This window comes from Aquarana catesbeiana, linkage group LG03, assembly GCF_042186555.1.
Source record: "Aquarana catesbeiana isolate 2022-GZ linkage group LG03, ASM4218655v1, whole genome shotgun sequence".
Lineage (NCBI taxonomy): Eukaryota > Metazoa > Chordata > Amphibia > Anura > Ranidae > Aquarana > Aquarana catesbeiana.
The window spans coordinates 16,003,795-16,027,823 of NC_133326.1; the positions used below are offsets into that span (position 1 = coordinate 16,003,795).

The 24,029-nt window shown below is 42.6% G+C and overlaps 1 protein-coding gene across 1 annotated transcript in view; it reads left to right on the forward strand.

Annotated features, from left to right (window-relative positions):
* The window catches only part of LOC141131235 (C-myc promoter-binding protein-like), a gene marked incomplete in the record, with an annotated part of 198,952 nt that overhangs the window by 138,609 nt on the left and 36,314 nt on the right, over positions 1-24,029 (forward strand). The window contains 6 exon segments of the mRNA XM_073618313.1: positions 474-603; positions 2,508-2,714; positions 6,367-6,495; positions 11,355-11,499; positions 17,938-18,066; positions 21,790-21,903. Of these exon segments, the coding sequence (XP_073474414.1) occupies positions 474-603; positions 2,508-2,714; positions 6,367-6,495; positions 11,355-11,499; positions 17,938-18,066; positions 21,790-21,903 (854 nt within the window).

Here is a 24,029-nt window from a genome sequence, read left to right on the forward strand (position 1 = left end):
CCTGAAGGAGACTGAATAGGAGAAACATGTTGAAAAACATACGTGATTAATGACATATGACTGTACAGTATGTTTTTAATCTTAAAAAAAAATTTGTAATTAAATACATTTTTGTAACAAATTTTTTTTTTTTATACAAAATATTTGTGTATTTGTGTCCATACACCTGAAAAGTCCCATATTTCCCCAATTTGCCTTTAGTTCCCTCTGTTGTTGTGAACTGTTCCTATTTGATCCTCCCTGAGGAACAGTTGTACGGTCACTTGGGCATACACAGTCCAGCACCAAATTCAAAGAGAAGACATTTAATCTGCTGGTATATTTTCTGGTTTGGGTGGGGTAGTGTACTCTGACACTCTGCCCATCTTTACGTGGGTCTGATCTAAGTCTCCACATAGATTGATCCCATGATCTTGGTGATGCAAGCTCGGCAGTGCTAACCAATTTTTTTTTTTTAATTTCATTTCCTTTAGTTACAATGGTTTTCCTGTCCTCACCTTGGATCTTTTTGATACTCCGGATGGGCTCCTGAAAAACCAAAGACTTTTCCCTAAAGTCTCAGCTCCCAGCAGCCCATCTCCAATGTTCAGGAGAACAAAACAGGTAAAATATCAATCTATCAAATGTTGTCTCTTTTTTTTTTTTTTTTTTTTTTTTTTTTTTTTAAATAAATCAAATGGTGTTAATTCAGTGATGTCTAAAAAAACAAAACAAAAACAAAACACATTTTTGTAGTTTATTTAGTCAACTGATATTTCATCACAATATTCCAGGTTTGTGGAGAGTGTGTGAGGTGTCTCAATCATGGTGACCCCAATAGAGGACATGGAGCTTCACTACAGGTCTGGTGATCCACTGTATGTGGGTGCCGGCATCTAAGGTGCTTATCCAGGTCCATTGTGTAAAGCTAAATATAAGAGACGCCGCACTTCTGACAGCCAGAGGTCCTCTATGACTAGACCCAGTGGGAGGGGCGAAACGCGCCAGTAAGGATGTGGCTTGGGAGGAGCCCAGGCTGAGGCTGTATTTGGACTTATTGTATTACTCAAGCTGCCAGGAGTGTGGCATCTTATATTTATGTGTAACGATGCTGTTTTTATGCCTTGAAAAGGGGTTACTGAACTCCCAATATATTCTAGTCATAGGATATAAATGCATAGACGCAGGTTTGCTTGATATCAAAATAAGTAGAAGAGATGGACACATACACTTGGGCCTCATTCGCATTGGCATACTTATGCGTACATCCACGCAAAGGGACGCCTTTGCCCACGCGGGATGCACAGGTGTTTAGTGAATGTCAATCCCATTCATGTGTACTGGGACACAGCCGCTGCACGGATACAGGCAATGTTCCCAATATGGTATTGTACCCCCCCCCGCCAGCTTTATGACAACACAGTACCTAAGTGCTTAGCATTTTCGCCTTGCAGTCCTTGGTTTGAATCCCAACCACGTCACTACCTTCCTGGAGTTTGCATGTTCTCCCTGTGCCTGCCTGGGTTTCCTCTGGGTACTCCAGTTTCCTCCCACATTCCAAAGACATGCTGGTAGTTCGATTGGCTCCTGTCTAAATTGGTCCTAGTATGTGTATGTTATGTGAGTTAGGGACCTTATATTGTAAGCTCCTTGGGGGCAGGGACTGATGTGAATACATATATATTATATTAATATGATATGGGAAAGGTTAGCATTCTGGCTAGGAGATCCCCCCTATTTATACCCTCTATTGGTAACTATACCCTACATTTTCTTAACCGAAACAGTTTACTAACAATTTGAGATTTGAAATGTTAAAATTTAATTTTTTGAACTGAAAACCTATTCCCTGAGGAAGACCGTGAACTTGTAGGTCGAAACGCGTCGGAAATTTTATATACGACAGACTCTCTAATATGTGATGCTGTACATAATCTTGTGTTTGCATTTTCTGTATTTGGAATAGTATTCTATCTCCTTACCAGAGCTTACATTTTAACTGCTATATGTCTATACTATGCCAATTCTTCAATAAAGAATTTTCTTTTAACTTATTAATTCCCTGATATTATTAACCTTGCTGCCTAAAAACCCTCCTGGGGGGGAACATTTCCCATATTGTATTTATTTAGGGTACATCCCTCAAATCATGTGTCTTTCCCATGTGAGATATATATATATATATATATATATATATATATATATATATATATATATATATATATATATATATATATATATTGCTGCGTAAATTGGCGGCGCTTTACAAGTACCTGAAATAAACTGCGTACTAGTAAGATGTACATACTAGTTGAAAGAGAATCATTAGTGCGCTCGTAGTGATTTGACTTTTTTAGATTTATATTAAAAATAACCATCAAATCTAACTGGCTGCTATGGGCAACACCTCCCCTTTTATCTCTATACAGCTTTTTTTTATTAGTGAGCCAGTCAGATTTGGGTGGTCCTGTTTTAAGTTTGTGTGTGTAGAGATGAAACAGCTGCTGTTTTTTAACCTTTTTTTGCAGGAGATCAAGTCAGCTCATAAAATAGCCAAGCAGTACTCGTCCATCCCCCAGATGTGGTCCAGATGTCTGCTGAGGCATTGCTACGGCTTGTGGTTCATCTGCCTGCCCGCCTACGTTAAAGTCTGCCACTCCAAAGTGAGGGCGCTGCGCACTGCTTATGATGTGTTGCGGAAGATGCATGTTAAGAAAATCGACTCTCCTGATGAGGTGAGGAAAAAGAGAGAGTACCCGGCGGCTCCCTGATGCTGCACAAACGCCTGATACTTTATGCAACAATCTACTTTTATGAGCAAAATTTAAAGTGATTCTTAGACTGCTTTCACACTGAGCCGCAGCCGCTTTGGCTGTAAAGCGACGCTTTATCATCGTTTTATCTGTGCTTTTCCTGAAAATTGCTTCGGAAGCGCCGCAACACGGACGCTTTTAACCCTTTCTTCGGCCGCTAGCGGGGGGTTAAAAGCACCCGTGTTGCGGCGCTTCCAAAGCAATTTTCAGGCAATTTTCATGCCTATTCATTCCAATGGGCAGGGGCGGTTTAGGAGCAGTGTATACAGCGCTCCCAAACCGGCCCAAAGATGCTGCTTGCAGGACTTTTCTTTCCCGTCCCGCAAGCAAACCGCGCCAGTGTGAAAGCAATGCAGTTTTCAGGCACTTTAAAGTCGCTATATTTAAATGCATAAATAAAAATGCAGTGTGAAAGGGGTATAAACGTATTTTTTTTTCTGTAAAATAACAAACGTTATACTTGCCTGCTCTGTGTAAAAGTTTTGCACAGCAGCCCCGATCCTCTTCTTCTGCCGCTCCTGACTCCTCGACCCCTCCCCCCTTTCGGAGTGTTCCCAAGACACCTGCTATAGGCTCGCTGTTTGTTTATTGAAACCGGGACTTGACCCCTCTCCCTCGTCGCTGGCTTTGATTGACAGCAGCCGGAGCCAATGGCTTCTGCAGCTGTCTCTGAGCCAATGAGGAGGGAGAGAGTCTGCTCTTTTGCACATCACTGGATCGAGATCGGGCTCAGGTAAGTATAAGGGGGGGTTTGGAACTACATGCAGAAGGTTTTTTACCTTACAAAACCGAATGCAATAAGGTAAAAAAAACCTTCTGCCTTTAGAACCACTTTAAGGAAAACTTTAGGGAAATGGTGGCTGCAACCCCTAAACTAATTTTGACTGGAAGGTCACTAGAATACGTGCTGTATGTCTGACGGATATCCAGAAATCTACCGTTATGTGCAAAACAGTTGATTGATAAGATGGATTGGGGTGGAGTTTAGGTTCACTTAGGCCTATTTGCATTGCATTTGGTGCAGCATAGTGTTCCCCCAACCACTCCCCCGTATGCTGCAAAGATAACAACCAGGAGTGTAGACATCCTGCTTTGCTTAGTGGCTGTGGCAGTGGTGGCCCCCGTCACATTCGGGTACTCCCAATCGTCAAACACTACCGATTTAAGGAAATGGGTCTGTGCTGCAACTGCCTCACAACCACATGCAATGCACACGGTTGTGACATCTTTCTGCGGCATTTAGGAGGTTAAAACAAGTGGTGAGGAGGCAACATATCACCTCCTCGCTGCCTGACAAATGCATCTGAAAAGCAATCAAATTGTGGATCATTTTCCAGAGGAGAGGCATTCCTTGCTGCTAGTGTAAACGAGTCCCAAATGTGATCTATAGTCACAGCATACACTTTCATTTTATAACATCAGCATTGTAATAAATATACAAACAATAGTTATATTTGACAATCCAATATGTTTACATGAAAAATCTCCTTAAAGGCCAGTTCACACCACATGCAGTCCAGTCCGCTTTTTTTTTTCTGTATCAAAAACGCATCGAAAGTCAGTTATATGGTTTTCAAAGGCATCGTTCCCACCAGTGCTTGCAGTTCCAGAAAAAAGTACAACATATGCTGCACTTTTCCTGTACTGGAACGCAGTAAAAAGCATCAAAAACGCACTGGAACGCACCGGAACACACCAAAAACGCACTGGAACCCGCAAAAATGCACTGCGGATATGTTCCGGATCAGTTTTTGCTTACAGTTCACACCACACGCAGTTCCAGTGCGTTTTTGATACAATTTGCTAGGTTCCAGTACAGTTCTGTGCAGGAAAAAAAATGCAGCACGCTCTACTTTTTTTTTTTTTTCTTTTGCACGGGAAACTGACTGCACTGCTGTGAACTAGAGCCAGTGGAATACATGGAAAACACCGTGCATGCATTTTTAGTACAGAAAAAAAGCGCACGGAACTGCATCTGGTGTGAACTAGCACTGAAGGTTAAGAAAGGGGGAAAAAAATGCACTGGACTGCATCAAAAATGCATCAAAGTGCATCAACAACGCATGAAAAACGCGCATGCAGAAAAGCATTTGGAACGCACCTGGACTGCGTTTCTATGGTGTGAACTGGCCCTTAAAGTGGTTCTAAACCCACTTTACAAAAAAAAACACCTGCAAGACAAAGCCATAATGACCTGAGATCGAAGCCCTCGCTGCGGTGCCCGTACACCGCTCCGGCGGCCAACATTACTCCCAGGGGTTACTTCTGGGTATTGCGGCTCTGGCGCTGTGATTGGCCGGAGCCGCGATGACGTCACTCCCGCGCATGCGCGCGGTAACTGCACACTCACTGAAGCAACGGCACATACATGCCATTGCTTCAGTTTGTGTCAGTGCGCATGTGCCGATGACGTCAGCGCATGCAAATACAGGGGATATCTCCTAAACCGTGCAGGTTTAGGAGATATCCAGGGTAGCTACAGGTAAGCCTTTATTATAGGCTTACCTGTAGCACAAAGTGGTCTGTAAGGGTTTACAACCACTTTAATGTTGTGAGTGCCGCCTGTCTCCTGGCCGCCTCTTTCCGCAACTTCCTGTACTTCCTGCATGCTTGGCAGCTTCTCCTCCATCTCTAAGGACTACATATCCCATGGTACCTTGCTGCTTGCAAGTGGTGATTCCTGTACAGACTCCGCCTCCTGAAACTCCGCCTCTCAGCACCTCCTGTAGGTCAGAAGGCGTGCTCTGTGAAATGTGTGACACACAGCAGTGCCAAATCACTGGGTATAGTGACTACGTGTCCCAGAATCCAAGGAAGTACATGTGTGGGATTTTCACAAAGTAAGTTTGCAAACTTCAAGAGTGTTGAGATTAATAGGAGTCTGCTAGAAACATTTGAAGTACAATGTGGAAATGAATAGAGAATTTTTACATTTTGACCATAAACTATTATTATTATTATTCGAGATTTATATAGCGCCAACAGTTTACGCAGCGCTTTACAATGTAGAGGGGGACAACACAATTACAGTAGAGTTCAATACAGAAGGTACAGGAGGGCCCTGCTCGTAGAGCTTACCTTCTAAAGGGAGGGGGTGGTGGTACAAAAGGTAATAGCTGCAAAGAATGATTTGATGGGGGTGGCTCAGGGACAGTTATGTGGGTGTGGGATAGGCTTCCCTGAATAAATGAGTTTTCAGGGATAAATACAGCTAATAGATGCTAAAAACTTTGATAATCAGCAAATCCCAGTAAAGCGTCTACCTTATCTACCCTTTCCTGGATTGTTTGCTCCGTACTAAATTAGGAGCGCACTGTTGTCTTCCTAAAATGTTAGAGGTTTAAAAAAAAATAGTTCCTGGGTGACAGATCTGTTGGTTTGGTAGTACAAGTAATTCAAAATTAATGAGCCCCATAAGTGTCTGTTTTTTTTTTTTTTAATTGTTATTTTGTACTTTTTTTTTTTTTTTTTTTTTTTTTTTCTGAATTTTTTTTTTTTTTTTTTATTGTAGTTTTTTTGTATACTTGCATCTTCCAGAAATACTTATGGTGTACATATTTTGTGTGTTTGGCAGGTCTGCTACCGCGTCCTCATGCAGCTGTGTGGCCAGTATGGGCAGCCCGTCCTTGCTGTCAAAGTTCTGTTCGAAATGAAGAAAGCCGGAGTTCAACCAAATGCAATCACTTATGGTTACTATAATAAGGTAAGTGAGCCTGATAACAACTACATCATAGCAAGGTGTTATTTTTAATGCAACTCTTTATATAAGCATTTTGTTCCAAAATGAAATGGTAAATTAGTGTATTTGATATGAAAATGACAACATTACTAAATTTACTTAAAGCGGAATTCAGATTCAGATTCTGAATACTTATTATTCCCAAGGGAAATTGTTAAAGCGGTAGTAAACTGCATAAATAAAAAAAATCGGCATTGCGTCGCTTTAACGGACAATTTCACGGTCGTGCGACATTGCACCCAAACGTAATTAAACGTCCTTTTTTTACCCCACAAATAGAGCTTTCTTTTGATGGTATTTGATTATATTTTTTTTTGCGCTATAAAAAAACATCAATTTTGAGAAAATACCGATTTTTTTTTAATTTTTGCTATAATAAATATCCCAAAAACTAAAAAAATAAGTTTAGGCCAATATATATTCTTCTACATATTTTTGGTAAAAAAAAAAAAAAATCGCAATAAGCGTATATTGATTGGTTTGAGCAAAAGTTATAGCATCTACAAAATAGGGGATAGATTTATGGCATTTTTATTATTTATTTTTTACTAGTAATGGCGGCGATCTGCGATTTTTAGCGGGACTGCGACATTGCGGCGGACAGATCGGACACTTTTGACACTTTTTTGGGACCATTGACATTTATACAGCGATCAGTGCTAAAAATAGCTACTGATTACTGTATAAATATCACTGGCAGGGAAGGGGTTGACACTAGGGGGACGATCAAGGGGTTAAATGTGTTCCCTAGGGAGGTGTTTCTAACTGTGGGGGGAGGGGACTGAGGAGGAGAGAGATCGCTGTTCCTGATCACTAGGAACAGCAGATCTCTCTCTACTCCCCTGTCAGAACAGGGATCTGTGTGTTTACACACACAGATCTCGCTCTCTGTGGAGCGATTGCGGGTGGCCGGCGAACATTGCGGCCACCGGTCAGGTGCATCGGCTCCGGCGTCGCGGCCATGCATGTACCCCCTATTGCTCTACATACACCTACGGCTATTCGGGCAAGGGAGCCAACCTGCCACAGTATAATGACGCTGGTTAAGTCATAATGTGCTAGTATGCATCGCATACTAGCACATTATGACACCTGTAAAACGAATTGCATACTAGCACAATATGACGCTTACCTCAAAACAAAGCCCTCCAGAGGCGCTGAAGGCGTTTCCATCTTCACTCGGTCATCTTTCTGGGTTCACAGGCTTCGGCAATATGAATGGCCAAGCCGACTATGACATCACTGTTTACGGCACGGCTCTAAGGCCCCTTTCACACTGGGGCGGTGGGGGCGTCGGCGGTACAACAGCGCTATTTTTAGCGCTGCTGTACCGTCGTTCTTGCAGTGGTATTCGGCCGCTAGCGGTGCGGTTTTAACCCCCGCTGGCGGCCGGAAAAGGGTTAAAATCCCTCGTACAGCGCGGCTATAGCCGCGGTATTGCCGCAGTATAGCTGCGCTGTCCCATTGATTTCAATGGGCAGGAGCGGTGAATACACCGCTCCTTCACCGCTCCAAAAAAGCGGTTTGCAGGACTTTTTTCACCGCCCTGCCTGCGCACCGCTTCAGTGTGAAAGCCCTCGGGCTTTCACACTGAACAAACAGCGGAGGCTGTTTAGGGGCGGTTTGCAGGCGGTATTTTTAGCGCAATACCGCCTGCAAACCGCCCCAGTGTGAAAGGGGTCTAAAGGAATGGCACAAGTGTGGCTTCCTAACAACGATGGGTCATCCCTGCTGCCCCCCTCAGGCATTTAAGGGCATGTGGTCTTGTATGGTTTGGGGGGGGGGGGGGGGGGGGGGGAGAAACTCACTTGTTCCCCTCCTTTACTGGCATGCTTGTAAAAATGCCTGGTATGGAAATTGGGGGGAACCCCCACGTTGGGTTTTTGTTTGTTTTTTCAGTGCTGGCTGTTTAGTTTACATTGTGCTGTCATTGGGGAATCCCCTGCTGACAGCAAGGATGACTCATCATTGTTAAAGAGGAACTGCAGTCTGCTCACATAATTTATGAGAAAAACAACTTTGCCATCATGAAGCTTCCCTCCAACCACTTTGCATATTATTATATATATATATATATATATATACTGTAATTCTGTACTTGCCAAATATGCTGCAGAAACCTCTCTCCACTGAGTCTGGCTGCATCCATTTTAACTGTGGGCAGCTGAAGCTTCTGCCTGTTCACTTTCTGGATTTACACACACACACACCTGCAGCTCTCATTGGCCCTCTTATGACTCACCAACCCCCCACCCCTTCCTTCCTGGCAAACTCACAAGAGTGAGAGAGAGAGAGCTGCACATGATGCCATAAGCCTAGGCTAATGACCAGACAAGAAACATGAAGTGGGCTGTATAAGGGATTTACTGGCAGAAAAAAAAATGTTTTACTATCCAAAGTTAAAACAACAACAACAAGGGCAAAAGATTTAATAGATGGAAAGATGAAAAAATGACTGAAGTTCCACTTGAAGAAGCCGGCGGGTGCTGACTGCTTAACAGCCAATGACTGTTGCAGTAGTAAAAACTTGCATTCAAAACATCCCAATTTGCACTGCAGCTGCACTCAAAATCACGTTGAAACGCAGCTCAACCCAGGCTTAGCCTTTAACCACTTTCTAACTGCGCCATAGCCGAAAAACCAATACAGCTCTGTTAATTTCGGGAGGGAGTCCATGGGCGTCCTCCCAGAACCACACGTGCCCCCCCCCCCCCCCCAGGGCTGGAATCTGGCACGCTCTGTGTTCACTGTGTTCTTCAGACACCGCCAATTCCAGATCGTGGTAAAGGGCCAATCACAGCAGCCCTTTTACCATGTGATCAGCTGTGTCCAATCACAGCTGATCACAGTGCAAAAAGAATTGCCGATTATCGTTAACTGGCAATCCTGAGGGGGGGGGGGGGGGGGGCATGCACGCAGATAATCGGGGCACTGATCATCCGTGCCCCGATTATTAGTTCAGTACCATCAATGCTACCCATCAGTGCAGCCTCATCGGTGCCCATCAGTGAAGGGGGAAAATTTTATTTTGACAGAAACTAAGAAAAAGGTGTTTTTTTTTTTTTTTTTTTTTTCATAATTTTCTTTTTTGCTTTTGTTTAGCAAAAAATAAAAACCCCAGTGGTGATTAAATACCACCAAAAGAAAACTCTATCTGTCTTAAAAAAAAAAAAAAAAAAAAAAACTTTCATATGGGTACAGTGTTGCATGACCACGTCATTCAAAATGCCACAATTGGCCTGGTAAGGAAGGGGTGGTATAAGTGCCCAGTAAGCAAGTGGTTAAAAGAAATTGAAAAATAAAAATGTATTTTCCATGTTTCAAAAAATATTTTACAAAACAGATCCATAGAGTTTGGAAATGAAACGCTCACATACAAGAACCCTGACCTTGTAGACCCCTTTTACACTAGGGCAGTGCGGGCTTTACTGCTGTTATATCGGTGCTTTTCGGCCACTGGAGGGGCGCTTTTTAAGTTAAAGTGGTGTTCCGGCCGAAATTATACTTTTTAAATAAAAATACCCCTATAATGCACAAGCTTAATGTATTCTAGTAAAGTTAGTCTGTAAACTAAGGTCTGTTTTGTTTATAGCAGTAGTTTGTTATTTTATAAACTTACAGCAGGCCGTGGCCATCTTAAGTGTGGGCATCTGAAGCCAGACTGTATGTCTTCCTGCATGCTTAGTGCAGCACAAGCAGTGTAATAGGTTTCAGGTCAGGTTTTCATAGCAACGGCAGTGTCAGAGGAAGTTGCCGCCCCTTCCCAGAAGGCATTGCAAACAGGAAATGAAGCGATGGGCCACGGCCAGGGAGGAGGAAGTGAAAAATGAATACAGCAGATATACAGTAGGTGCTGAGAAAAAAAAAAAATATCCAGTTCGTTTACAGTGCACAGTCTAGTGAGGGATGCTGAAGAGTTGTAAAAGTGGGTGGAACTCCACTTTAATAGCGCCCGTGTTGCGGCACTGCCGAATTGCTTTGCAGGCGCTTCGGCATCGCTGCCCATTCATTTCAATGGGCAGGGGTGGTGGAGGAGTGGTATATATGCCGCTTCCGCACTGCCCTAAAGATGCCACTTGCAGGACTTTTTTCCCGTCCCGCAAACACACCGCCCCCAGTGTGAAAAGCACTCGGGCTTTCACACTGGGGAGGCATGAGAGGCGCTTTTCAGGCGCTATTGTTTAGTACTAAAACGCCTGAAAAGCGCCTCCAGTGTGAAAGGGGTCTTCTAGCTGTGCTGAACTTCACAACGCAAGGTCCTGGATGGGTTTTATGAACCAGAACAAAAGCTCTTGCGCATAGGAGGCTCTGAAGAAGAAGGTGTCCTTCGAAACGCGTCAGCCAGCAGCGATTTGTACGTCCTCTCCGTAGGATTTTGAGACTGCTACCAGTGGATAGACTGTCACAAGTTAGAGACTATCTGAAGCGTGATTCTCATCTACCTTTTGTGAGTAGTTTTATTACATGTTCTTTTAAATAAACTTGTTAAAGGATAATGCACAAGGCCGGTGCGCCCTCTTTTCTGTTTTCTTGTTTGATGGGTTTTATGAATCCTTTACTTCTTAATCCAAGTAGACGACTCGGAGGAAAACAGTATGTTTAGCACCGGCGTATGCAAAGCTTATGTTACCGCAGTGTCAGACCATGTTGGCTTGCAGTGGACTGAAGGTTCCCAAACAGAATCCATGTGTGTGTTTTGTCATATTGTTCCTAAGTGGCTCCTTTTACTCCACCCACCCACCCCCCCCCCCCCCCAGATGTAGAACATGCAACCTGCCGAAAAAAAAAGTGTCTAAATATGTTTTTAAACTTTTCCTGCATAGGCGGTTCTGGAGAGTGTGTGGCCCTCTGGGAACCGAGGGGGATACTTCCTGTGGATAAAGGTCAGGAATGTTCTTCATGGAGTTGCCCAATTTAAGAGAGCCTTGAAAAAACAACATTCCTTAGCGCCTCATACAACGCTTTCAGGTATTTATTTGTCTTCATGCTGGCTGGTTAATTGTTGTGCTATAGTACTGACTTAAATGATATGTAAAGGTTTGTTTAAAAAAAAAAAACACGTCATCAATGTTAAAAAAAAAAAAAAAAAAAGGAAGAAAACCTAGCCCTACCCCACTCCTCCTATCTCAGCGCTGTGGAGTAATCAATGGCTTAAGCACAGGAAATGACACAGATAGAGACTAAATAAAATGTCATAAAAAGAATAATGATAAAAGATTTCTCAATCGGCAGCTACCTAAAATAAATGATACATACAATCGATGGAAAAAAACTGAAACTGTAAATCAGTGGCAAACGTACATCAAAGCAGCGCTCCTGTCAATTAATAAATAACCGACTGGCAAGTATATGGTGACTACCACATATGCAAAAAAAAAAGGTAAAACAGGTGAGAATATGTGAAAAAGTGGCAAGTGGACAGTCTCCAATGGACACAGATGCGATATGCAGCTGATAATTGATGAGTGCACCTTTCACCAAATATTCTTCCACCTCGTGCTCCACACACCCCCAAGGGGTTAAAACTCACCAGAACCCAAAGGTTATCAGGCCTCTCTCCGCATCCTGCGGTATGTTAAATCCGGGTGTCTTTGCAAGATCCTCCGGAATCCAGGGTCAAAAAAATGACGCGTTTCGTCATTACGACTGCTGCAAAGCGTTGCTTTGATGTACGTTTACCACTAAAAAACATGTCATACTTACCTCCTCTGTGCTGGTGGTTTTTCACAGAGTGGCCCCCAATCCTCCTCTTCTGGGGTCCTTCAGCGCCGCTCCTGGCTCCTCCTTTTCTCGATCGCCCCGTTTGAAAGCCGCTCTCCCTCTTGACACTCGTGCGGGCACGCTCCCGTGTCCTGCTGCTGCTGTCTATTGACACAGACAGCAGGGCTCGGCCCCGCCCCCTGGCTCTCGCGTCATCTGATTTGATTGACAGCAGTGGCTGCGCTGTTATCAATCTATCCAATCAGGACCCGAGACACCCGGCTGGAGTTGGTGTGCTCGTCCCCGTCGTTGGAAAGATCGGGTTCAGGTAAGTAAAAGTGGGGCTGCTTCATCACAAGAGCTTTTTCACCTTTAATGCATAGAATGCATGAAAGCGGAGTTCCACCCTGAATTTTTTTTTTTCAGAATCTGACTCCTCTAAACCTATAAAAAAACATTTGGAGGAAAAAATGTTTTATACTTACCAGACTAACCTGTTGCTATGTAGTCCTCCTAATCTGCCACTTCCTGGTCCGCGGAGCTCCTCGTCACTTCCTCTCTCACCTGTGCTCCTGGGAAATTATGTGAATGTGTCATTTCCCAGGAGTCTGTGGGCAGTACTGTGATGTTGCCATAACAACGGGGCGGAACCTTCCTCCGTCGCCGCCCATTGTCACGGCAACTTTAGAAACAATCGGCGCTACGGCCGGTGAACCGCGCTTGCGCGAGATCGAAAAGTGCATGCTGGTTACCCAGCATGCACCTCTCCAAAGCGAATCCAGGAAGAGATCTCTATTGGGCTTCACATGCCCACAATCATGATGGCAACAGCCACAACAGGAGGCAGAAAAGATTCAGTAAGAAATTTTATATTTTTGCTAAATACATAATAAACATTGTATACTAGTTTTTGTAAAAAAAAAAAAAAAAAATTGTAGCTTACCCTTTTTAGATGCTGTATTGGGGACCCTCAATGCGGGGAGTATGGAAAGCTCCAGCGATTTGAATTGCTAACAACTCTTACAAAAATACAATAAATATAAATATACAAGTCTCCCTAGATATTCTGTTGACAGAATGTAAAAAAAAAAATAGACTAAGAAAAGAAGAAAAAAAGTTAAAAAAAAAAAGCCTTTTTAAAAAAAAATGTACTTTTTTTTTTTTTTTTTAACCACCTCAATACAGTGCATTTTCGCCCCCTTCCTGCCCAAGCCATTTTTCAGCTTTCAGCGCTGTCGCACTTTGAATGACAATTTCGCGGTCATACAACACTCGACCCAAATGAAATTATCATTTTTTTCCCCACAAATAGAGCTTTCTTTTAGTGGTATTTGATCACCTCTGCGGTTTTTATTTTTTGCGCTATAAACAAAAGAAGAGTGACAAGTTTTAAAAAAAACACAATAATTTTTACCTTTTGCGATAATAAATATCCAATTTTTTTTTCTTTAAAACAAATTTTTTTTTAGTTTAGGCCAATATGTATTCTTGTACATATTTTTGGTAAAAAAAAATCGCAATAAGCGTATATAGATTGGTTTGCGCAAAAGTTATAGCGTCTACAAAATAGGGGATAGTTTTATAACATTTTAATTTTTTTACTAGTAATAGTGGCGATCTGCGATTTTTATTGTGACTGCGATATTGCGGCGGACACATCGGACACTTTTGACACATATTTGGGACCATTCACATTTATACAGCGATCCGTGCTATAAAAATGCATTGATTACTGTATAAATGTGACAGGCAGTGAAGGGGTTAACACTGGGTGGTGATCGAGGGGTTAACTGTGTTGCTAGGGGAGTGAGTCTAACTGTAGGGGGCGGGGACTCACTAGGGGAGGAGACCGATCGGTGTTCCTCTGTACTGGAAACACACCATCGGTCTCCTCTCCTCTCCTCTGACAGGACCGTGGATCTGTGTGTTTACACACACAGATCCACGGTCCTGCTATGTTACCGGTAATCGCGGGTGCCTGGCGGACATCGCGGCCGCCGGGCACGCGCACCGGGTGCCTAGTGACACAGCGGGCGCGCGCGATCGCCGGCGGCGGCGCGCACCCCCTGGTGGCCTAAGAAAGCGAGGACGTCATATGACGTCCGCCCGCAACGAGAGCTGCGCCGCCTGGCCGTCAATTGACGGCCGGCGGTCGGCAGGCGGTTAACATGCATTCACCAGTCAGTATGCCTTATAACCACTAGTCATATAATGATGCTGTACTGCACTGGTGACAACATGTAAAAAAAAAAAAAATACTGAAATTCCAAAAAATGACCAAAAATTTAAACTTCAAATAACTCATGCCTCCTACTAAGTACCTTGGACTGTCTACTTCCAAAAAGGGGGCATTTAGGGGCTACTTGTACTGTCCTGGCATTTTAGGGCCCTTTATGAAATGAGATGGGCCATCAGTACATCAGGATTGATTTATTTTTTTCAAATGTATATCCCATAGTTTGTAGACGCTATAACGTTCACACAAACCAAATAATATACACCTATTGGGACTTTCTTTTTTTTTTTTATCAAAGATATGTAGCAGAATACATTTTGGCCTAAATTTATGAAGAAATATATAGTGTGTGTGTGTGTGTATATATAAAAAAATCAAATAATAAAAAATCAAAGACCACCCAAAGAAAGCTCTATTTGTGTGGGAAAAAAAATGATATAAATTTTATTTGGGTACAGTGTTACATGACCGCGCAATTGCCAGTTAAAGTAGCACAGTGCTGAATAGCAAAAAATGCCCTGGTCATGAATGGGGTAAAACCTTCCGGAGGTCAAGTTTAAAAAATAAAAAAAATAAAAAAAAGCACAGTACAACCTTAATTTACATCACACGTAAAACAAATTATAAAACAATACAGTTGGTTTGTTTACAATGTACACAATGTACTTCCAGTTACAAAGTACCTCCTTGTCCATGGTGGAATATTGGCATGTATTTTCCAGAGGGCTTTGAGGTCAGGACTCTGTGCAGGCCAGTCAAGTTCCCCCACCTCAAACTCGCTCATCCACACTAAATTGCCAAAAGTATTGGGCCACCCCTCCAAATCATTTGGTGGAGGGGGGATTGTGCTGTGAGGTTGTTTTTCAGGGGTTCACTTGGCCCCTTAGTTCCAGTGAAGGGAACTCTTAAGGCGTCAGCATACCAAGACATTTTGGACAATTTCATGCTTCCAACTTCTTGTTCCAACAGGACTGCTCACCAGTGCACAAAGCAAGGTCCATAAAGACATGGATGAGCAAGTTTGGGGGTGGAGGAATGTGACTGGCCTGTACAGAGTCCTGACCTCAACCTGATTTGAACACCTTTGGGATAAATTGGAGCGGAGACTGCGAGCCAGGCCTTCTCGTCCAACATCAGTGCCTGAGCTCACAAATGCGCTTCTGGAAGAATGGTCAAACATTCCCATAGACACACTCCTAAACCTTGTGGACGGCCTTCCCAGAAGAGTTGAAGCTGTTATAGCTGCAAAGGGTGGGCCAACTCAATATTGAACCCTACGGACTAAGACTGGGATGCCATTAAAGTTTGTGTGTAAAGGCAGGCGTCCCAGTACTTTTGGTAATATAGTATATGTTCACCCCAGTCACTCCTGAGGAAGGATCTTTGTGTTGAAACGCGTCGGGTCTGTCCTGGTTGGGTAACGGTGTAGACAAGCAAAGCACTGTGGGAAATACATGGCAATATTCCACCATGGACAAGGAGGTGCTTTGTAGTATAAAATACATTGTGTAGATTTTAAATCCACCAACCATATTGTTTTATAATTGGTTATATGTGTGATGTAAATTAAGGTTGTACTATTTTTTTTTTTTTTTTTTTTTTTAAGATCAATTGTGAATTGACTTTAATGTCCCTAGGGAAGTTTGTATATTTTATTGTATTTTGGACCCTCCAACTTTGAAAAATTCTTGGTAGTTCTTTGCTTGTGAGGGGGGATGGGCAGCTGTGTTTGCATTATTTAATCTAGTCTATACCGTGCAGGCAGATCTTCATTATCGATTCTAACTAGATTTGAACAGTCTGTCTTAACAAAGGGTTAAAAAAGGATGGCCAAAGCTTGTCTTGTGGGTCACAGGAGTACAATTACTTTTTGTCCTCCTCCCTCGCGACCCAGTCAGCTGATGGCAAGCATCCCGACAATATTGTCTAGATCCTACCCGCTGCCTGATTGACAGCTGGCTCTGCCAATTCATCCTGTGGCTAAAAATCCAAACCAGCTGTTCCTGCGCCTCCTCCTTAGCCTGCTGCTCCAGTGAGCGCTGGAGGATTGGAGAGCAGTGACCGTCGGTGTCTGCTCGGAGCAGACCGAGAACTGCCCGATCATTGGTCATGAGACCACTCAGTTCTTGATCTTGGAGCCAATGTGGGACAGCTGCAGCATAGAGGTTAGTATGGATGTTTGTTTTTTTATTTATTTTTTTAATCCCATACTTCTCCTTTTAAAGGTGTAGCGGCTGGGCATATCACATTATATATTAACGAGGACAGACTTGGGACAGGCTCACTCTAACATTGCTCAAAAACCTTGCAGCCAGCCATGACATTCCCATTGAGAACCTTCTAAAAGAAAGGAAATATCTTTTTAAATACAATATGTGAAGACTACCCCGGGGGCAGGGTGGGGGGGGGGGGGTTTAGCAGCGAGGTAAGTAATTCAAGTAGGTAATATATGTAGAAAAATATTTTATTGAAGTATACATAGGATAATACCATGGCAGTTAAAATATGAGCTCTGGTAGGAGACTAAAAACCATTCCCAATACATAAAATGCAAACAGAAAATGTATACATGGCATTGCATATCAGAATGTCAATTGTATAAAATTCTGCCGCGTTTCGACCCGTGTAATTAGGGTCTTCTTCAGAGGATTGGTTTGCTGCAAAAGACATTACATATACACATGTCAAATTTTAACAAGTGATTCATAATATATATGAAATACAAATGTAACATATATTTACTCAGTAGGAGATGTATTCGGAAAGACCCTCCCAACCAGAAATCCCTTTAACTCTGAAGAATGATCCTGCCTGCTGCCCGGCCATACAGTATGCAGGATCATTATTCAGTTTTTTAGGGGATTTCTGGTTGGGAGGGTCTTTCTGAATACACCTCCTACTGGTACATTTGTATTTCATATATTATGATTTATAAATCACTTGTTAAAATTTGACATATGTATATGTAATGTCTTTTGCAGCAAACTAATCCTCTGAAGAAGACCCTAATTACACGGGTTGAAACGCGTCAACCTTTTATACAATTGACATTCTGATATGCAATGCCATGTATAATTTTCTGTTTGCATTCTATGTATTTGGAATGGTTTTTATTCTACTACCAGAGCTCATATTTTAACTGCCATGGTATTATCCTATGTATACTTCAATAAAATATTTTTCTACATATATTACCTACTTGAATTACTTACCTTGCTGCTAACCCCCCGCCCCCCGGGGGAGTCTTCACATATTGTACTATTTGGGGTGTGCAGCACCATTACCTCTCTTTTATATGTGTCTTTCCCATGCTATCTTTGTAAATACATTTTAGGCATGTTGGGAACACACAACAAATTTGACTGAAAAAGTGGAAATACGCTTTAAAATGTAATCCTCTGTCTGCCAATGAACCAGGATAGTTCTGAGTTATAGTGACTTTGTCCTTTTTGTTCTTTCTATTCTCCTAGATGGAAGTGACCTGGATGCCGTCAGCCATGGAAGTATGGACAGCTCTATAGACATGAACCCCACAGAGCAGCCGTCGTTCAGTACAGATGTAATCAGTGCCGATGCTGCTGATGACAGATCCAGTACAGGTGTGTGTGCTCTGGAGGGGAGAATCGAGGGAGTAAATAATCCTCGCCTACACATAACCCCCCAAAGGCTTTTGTTCCAAGACACTCTAATGGTATCCAATTAGAAAGGATTGTTATATCTAATGGTACAGCTGGGAAAATCTGAGGCAAGGATTACTATTCCTGCTGTCACCGAGCTTTCCAGGTCTAGCAAAATGCCAGTAAATGAGTCAAAGGTGTCGTCATACAATAGACCACCAAACAGGCTAAACTCCTAACGGGTAAGTGGAATACAAAATGTCATCATGATGATAACCACCTTTTGGTAAATATGGTGAATTGAAAGGATAGTGGTGAGGTTTGACTACACCAGTGGACAATTCTTAGGCTGCATTCACACCTGAGCGTTTCGTTTTCAGGCAGGAAGCCGCGCGTTTTTACCGCTATTTTGCACAGGTCAAAAGGTCACCCATCTAAAAAAAATAGAAAAACGCCCTGTAATCTGCCCAAAAAGACGTTTATGTACTTTTTTGAGCTTCAGGCGTGTTTCTTTAAGCTACAAAATGCTCAGATGTGAACAGGGCCCATTTAATCGAATGGAATTTTGCTTGTTGGGTGTTTTTTTTTGGGGCGTTTTTTCTGGCGTTTTACGAGCTGAAAGTGCTCAGGTGTGAATGCAGTCTTAACCACGTGCGGACCGGCTCACGCCGATATACGTCGGCAAAGTGGCACGTTCCGGGGTACGTCTTCCCCTTTAAGAGCCGCCGGAGGCGCACCCGCGGCACAGTGGGGGGGGACCCAATGCGCGTAGCCAGCGGGCGCGATCGCCGTCAGCCATCTGCGGTTGCAGGAACCAGAGCTAGAACGGGGATTTGTGTGTGCGTAAACATACAAATCCCTGTTCTGTCAACGGAGAGGAGACATATCACTGTTCCTACTAAGTAGAAACAGCGATATGTCTCCTCCCCCGGTCAGTCCCATACAGTAAGAAACACTCACTAGGGAATACAGTTAACCCCTTCATCGGCCCCTAGTTTTAACCCCTTCTCGGCCAGTGACATTTACACAGTAATCAGTGCATTTTTATAGCTCTGATCACTGTATAAATGTCACTGGTCCCAAAAATGTCAAGTGTCCGATCTGTCCGCCGCAATGTCGCAGTGCCGCTAAAAATCACAGATCACCGCCATTACTAGTAAAATAATAATAATAATAAAAATACCATAAATCTTTCCCATAGATTGTAGACGCTGTAACATTTGCGAAAACCAATCAATATACACGTATTGCGATATTTTTTTTTTTTTTTTTTTTTTTTACCAAAAATATGTAGAAGAATACATATTGGCCAAAACTGATGAAATTTTGTTTTTTAAATACATTTTTTGGGGGATATTTATTATAGCAAAAAGTAAAAAATAGTGTTTTTTTTTTTGTTTTGTTTTTTTCAAAATTGTCGCTCTTTTTTTGTTTATAGCGCAAAAAACAGCAGAGGTGATCAAATACCACCAAAAGAAAGCTTTATTTGTGGGGGAAAAAAGGACGTCAATTTTGTTTTGGGTTCAGCGTCGCATGACTGCGCAATTGTCAGTTAAAGTAACGCAGTGCCGTATCGCAAAAAATGGCCCGGTCATTAAGGGGGCAAATCCTTCCAGGGCTGAAGTGGTTAAGTGCTGGGCTTTCTGCTTAGAGATCATGTTTTGCAATGAAAGAAATGGAAATGAAACCAGTTCTGATGGAGAGATTGAAAAATAATTATAAAAATGTATAAGGTACTAAAGTGGAGTTCCGCTTAAGAAAAAAAAAAAAAATTAAGTCAGCAGCTACAAATACTGCAGCTGCTGTATTTTATTAATCGGACACTTACCTGTCGCAGGGTCCAGCGATGCGGGGGAACAAAGCCCCGCTCATCTCCCCCTCCTCTCCGCGGCGCCCGCATAGTCAGTGTGGGCGCCCGGCTGTGGCTTCACAGCCAGGCACACACTGCATGAGTTCCCGAGAGGGAGGGGGGAGAGGTGATCTCCCTTCTGGGGCTACGGTGCGCCAGGAGGAAGTGGGAGCTGGTACCCTCTAAAAAGAGGGTATCTGCATCCCCCCAAATGTGACATGTCAGGGGGTCACCTTCCCTTAAAGCGGAAGTTCCATTATTGGGTGGAACTCCGCTTTAACCCCTTTGCGCCTATGGGTCAGTTAAAGCGACGCAGTGCCGTATCGCAAAATATGGCCTGGTCATTAAGCAGGCAAATCTTCCGGTCTGCAAGTGGTTAAGGAAGGCAGCTCAGAATGTCATGTGCCCTTCAGGCCTGTTGTAAATAAAGCAAGAGGGCTGCTGAAATTTGAAGTAACTGAATAACACTTTAATATAAATGACCAGTCCACCTGATAAGTATTTGTTACTGGGCAGTTGAGCTGCCCATCGATTGGATCGAAATTCATCTGGTTCTGCAGGCTGAATTTTGATCCATCTTTGCCTGATTCCATCTAACGATCAACTTCTTTTGAACGGGACTGTTGGAAATCTTCTGTTGATCAGTGGCTTGCAGACGATCGCCTGCCGCCTCTGATCAGTGTGTCCTGACAGCGGAGGAGTTCTGCTGTTAGAATTCAATGACACAGCGGGGAGGATTCCTCCATCCATCTCACGTGTGGATGGGGCAATCAGTTTTTTTTCCCAATCAGCCTGCTGGCTGATCAAAAGAAAATTTAACCTTCTATGGCCAGCCTTAAACTATCTAATGGTTTCTTAAAGAGGAACTAAACCCTCCTCTCCTTTTTCAGCCAAGGAAGCTGCCATCTTGGCCTCTGATTTGCAACTGCCACGGTGCTCAGTTATGACAATGGCCATTTTATGGTTTGACAGTTTAGAAAAGGAGAGCCCCTACCGGGGAGTGTATGAGACTTTCTGGGTGCTATACATCTACACAACAGTTATGATTAAAAAAGATATTTTATTTTGACACATATGAAAGAAAAAAGATATGATAATACATTTCTTTCATACAATAAATACCACACTTTTTGTTCTACATGTTTCGCCTCACGGCTTCTTCAGGAACATGCGTGGATATTCATGTCTAATGAATGAAAATACAAGAATTATAAATACACATTTTAATGCTCTTAAAGCAAAGCATTTTCAAAAAAATGTTTTCAAGTTTTACTTAACAACATATAACAATACCTGGATATTTACGGAAGCCTTGGGATATGTAACAGCCAAATTTGAAAGGCAATTCCAATACCTATAATTTAATAGTTATTATTATTTATTATGTCTAATTTTACTGATTTTTCTTTCTTTTTTTTAGATTTTTGAATTTCTGAATTTTCTAATTCCGAAAATTCGGGAAGTCGAAAATTCGGTAATTTGAAAATCCGAATTTTCGAGTTTCCGAATTTCCGAAAAAAAGCAAAAAAACGAATGAAACGAAAATCAAACAAATTTTGCAGTGCACATGTCTACTTCCCATAAGGGTCTCACTCTTTGTTGGATTTTTTTTTTTTTTTTTTTTTTTACTGTAGATTAAAATTGCTGCAACTCTAGATGAAATGGGGACCCCTGAGTTGTAGTATTAGTTAAAGGTGAGCAGACCTCAAGCTGTTTTGCTTTTGGAGCCCCCCCCCCGAGATATTACAAGCCTGTGGGTGACATAGCTCACCAAGCTCAACTGATCAGTTAACCATATGGGTAACTTTTTATTTTTAACCGATTTTTATATATTTTTTTCTTTTTGTTTGTATTAGGTGGCCAGTCAGATCTGGGATACAGTTCATTGTCCAAAGAGGAAGTTCGCAGGGGGGCTGTACATGATATACAAGAGGAACAAGAAAACTCTCGAGGGAGTGACTCTAGCTCATGTAAGTACCAAAATAAAATGACTACTATGCAAATCATGCGTATTTTAAGAAGCGTCTTTTTTTTTTCATGGTCGCTTTCTGCAGACATAGCTACATCCATAACAGCAATCATCTATTATTGAACTCCCTGCCGTATGCCAGGAAATTTAATGAAGCGTTATGGAAAGCAGTATAAAAAGACAGTGGAAAAGAAGGGCTCTTCCCACAATAAAAGTACGAGATGACTTTTTCTGAAATGCTCTTTGCCAAAAAAGGTTTGCTATAGTTTAAAGAGAAAGTAAACTTCCTCTTTATTCCCCTGCAAAGTAAAAGCTTAATGTGCTAGCATGCATCAGCCTGCAAAAACGAAGCCCGCGAGGTCCCCGCTGGTGGCCGCGTCCATCTTCACCCCTTTTCCTTCCGGGGCCGTGGACTCCGGCTCTGTGACTGGCTGGAGTCGCGTGACTTCACCCCAGCGCATGCACGCGGGAGCCGACGGTCAAGGCGTGGGCCCTAAAGAAACGGCACGATGGGTGCGCATGCGCCGATGACGTCGGTGCAAGCGTGTATGGTAAATATCTCCTAAACTGTGCAGGTTTAGGAGATATTTTCCAGTACCTACAAGTAAGCCTTATTATAGGCTTACCTGTAGGTAAAAGTGGTGTGTAAGGGTTTACAACCCCTTGTCTATCAGTATACAGGGAGCAGATATACTAGGGCCAATTTAGACAGGAGCCAGTTAACCTACCAGGAGGTCTTTGGTGTGTGGGTGGAAACCGGAGTGCCTGGAGGAAACTTGCACCGGGAAAAGATGCAAACTCCAGGCAGGTAGTGCTGTGGTTGGGATAAGCACTGCATAAGTTGATGGCTCTATAGAAGTACCTTAAATAAACAAATATTCATGGAAGCTGGTTTACATCACAGGTGTGATCACCCCATGTGGTGCATATTCCCCCTGCTGGCCGGGCACACCCACATAAAAAGAAATCAGATTTTTTTTTGACAACTTCTGTCTTTCATGAATCCATGCTGTCTGTTGCTTAAAATATTTTTTTCCAGCAAGAACTCATCTATGTGGTCTTTTATTAAACTCTCCAGTATCTTCCCGACTATAGAAGTTAAACTAACAGGTCTATAGTTACTTGGTAAAGACTTTGTTCCCTTTTTAAATATGGGCACCACATTGGCCCTACGCCAATCCAGTGGTACTATTCCCGTCATGTATGAGTCCCTAAAAATTAGATACAATGGCTTTGAAATGACAGAGCTCAGTTATTTTAGGATCCGTTGGTGGATTCCATCTGGTCCAGGTGCTTTATCCACCTTTATTCTGTCTAAATATTTCTGGACCATATCCCTTTTGAACCATTGTGGATCATTTGGGGCTGTGTCACTACTACCCCCATTATGGACACGATCTCCCCCCATGCTCCTTTGTATACACAGATCTGAAGAAAGTATTTAATAAATTTGCCTTTTCTTTGTCCCCAGTCACCCACTCCAGATTATATTGTAAAGGGCCTACATGCTCATACCTGACCTTTTTACTATTAATATATTTGAAGAATTTTTGGGGGTTTGTCCTACTATCTTTTGCAATCTGTCGTTCGTTCTGAGTTTTTGCGTCCTTGATTTCCCTTTTACATATTCTGTTATATTCTTTGTAACATTTAAACGACACTAGTGTCCCTTCATTTTTATATTTTTTAAAAGCTCTTTTCTTATTGTTTATAGCTTTTTTTAACTTTGGCCGTGAGCCACATAGGTTTTATTTTTAGCCTATGTGGCTAAAACATCAAAACAGTCTGAGGGATTTGAAATAACAGAATTTCTCTATATAAGCCGAGTTAACTGGTAAAAAAAAAAGTAGATGCAAGGAAATAAGGAAATGCAAGACTCTGGTGGGTGTAACAAGATGTCCGCTTGCCACCTTCTCTCTGTATCCTTGCTGTGGACTAGTGCGGGATGTAGCAAGATGGCGGCGACAGAACGTCACTTCCGTTACTAATTCTGACGGGTCGCCTAATCTGACGAAACACAGAAGGGTGTTCTTAGCTAAGAAAATGCCTCCTCCTCTCCACCCCTCCTGAAGACTCCTAGGATGTGTATGGCAGGAAACCAGGAAGTAACTGAAGAAATGTGAACAA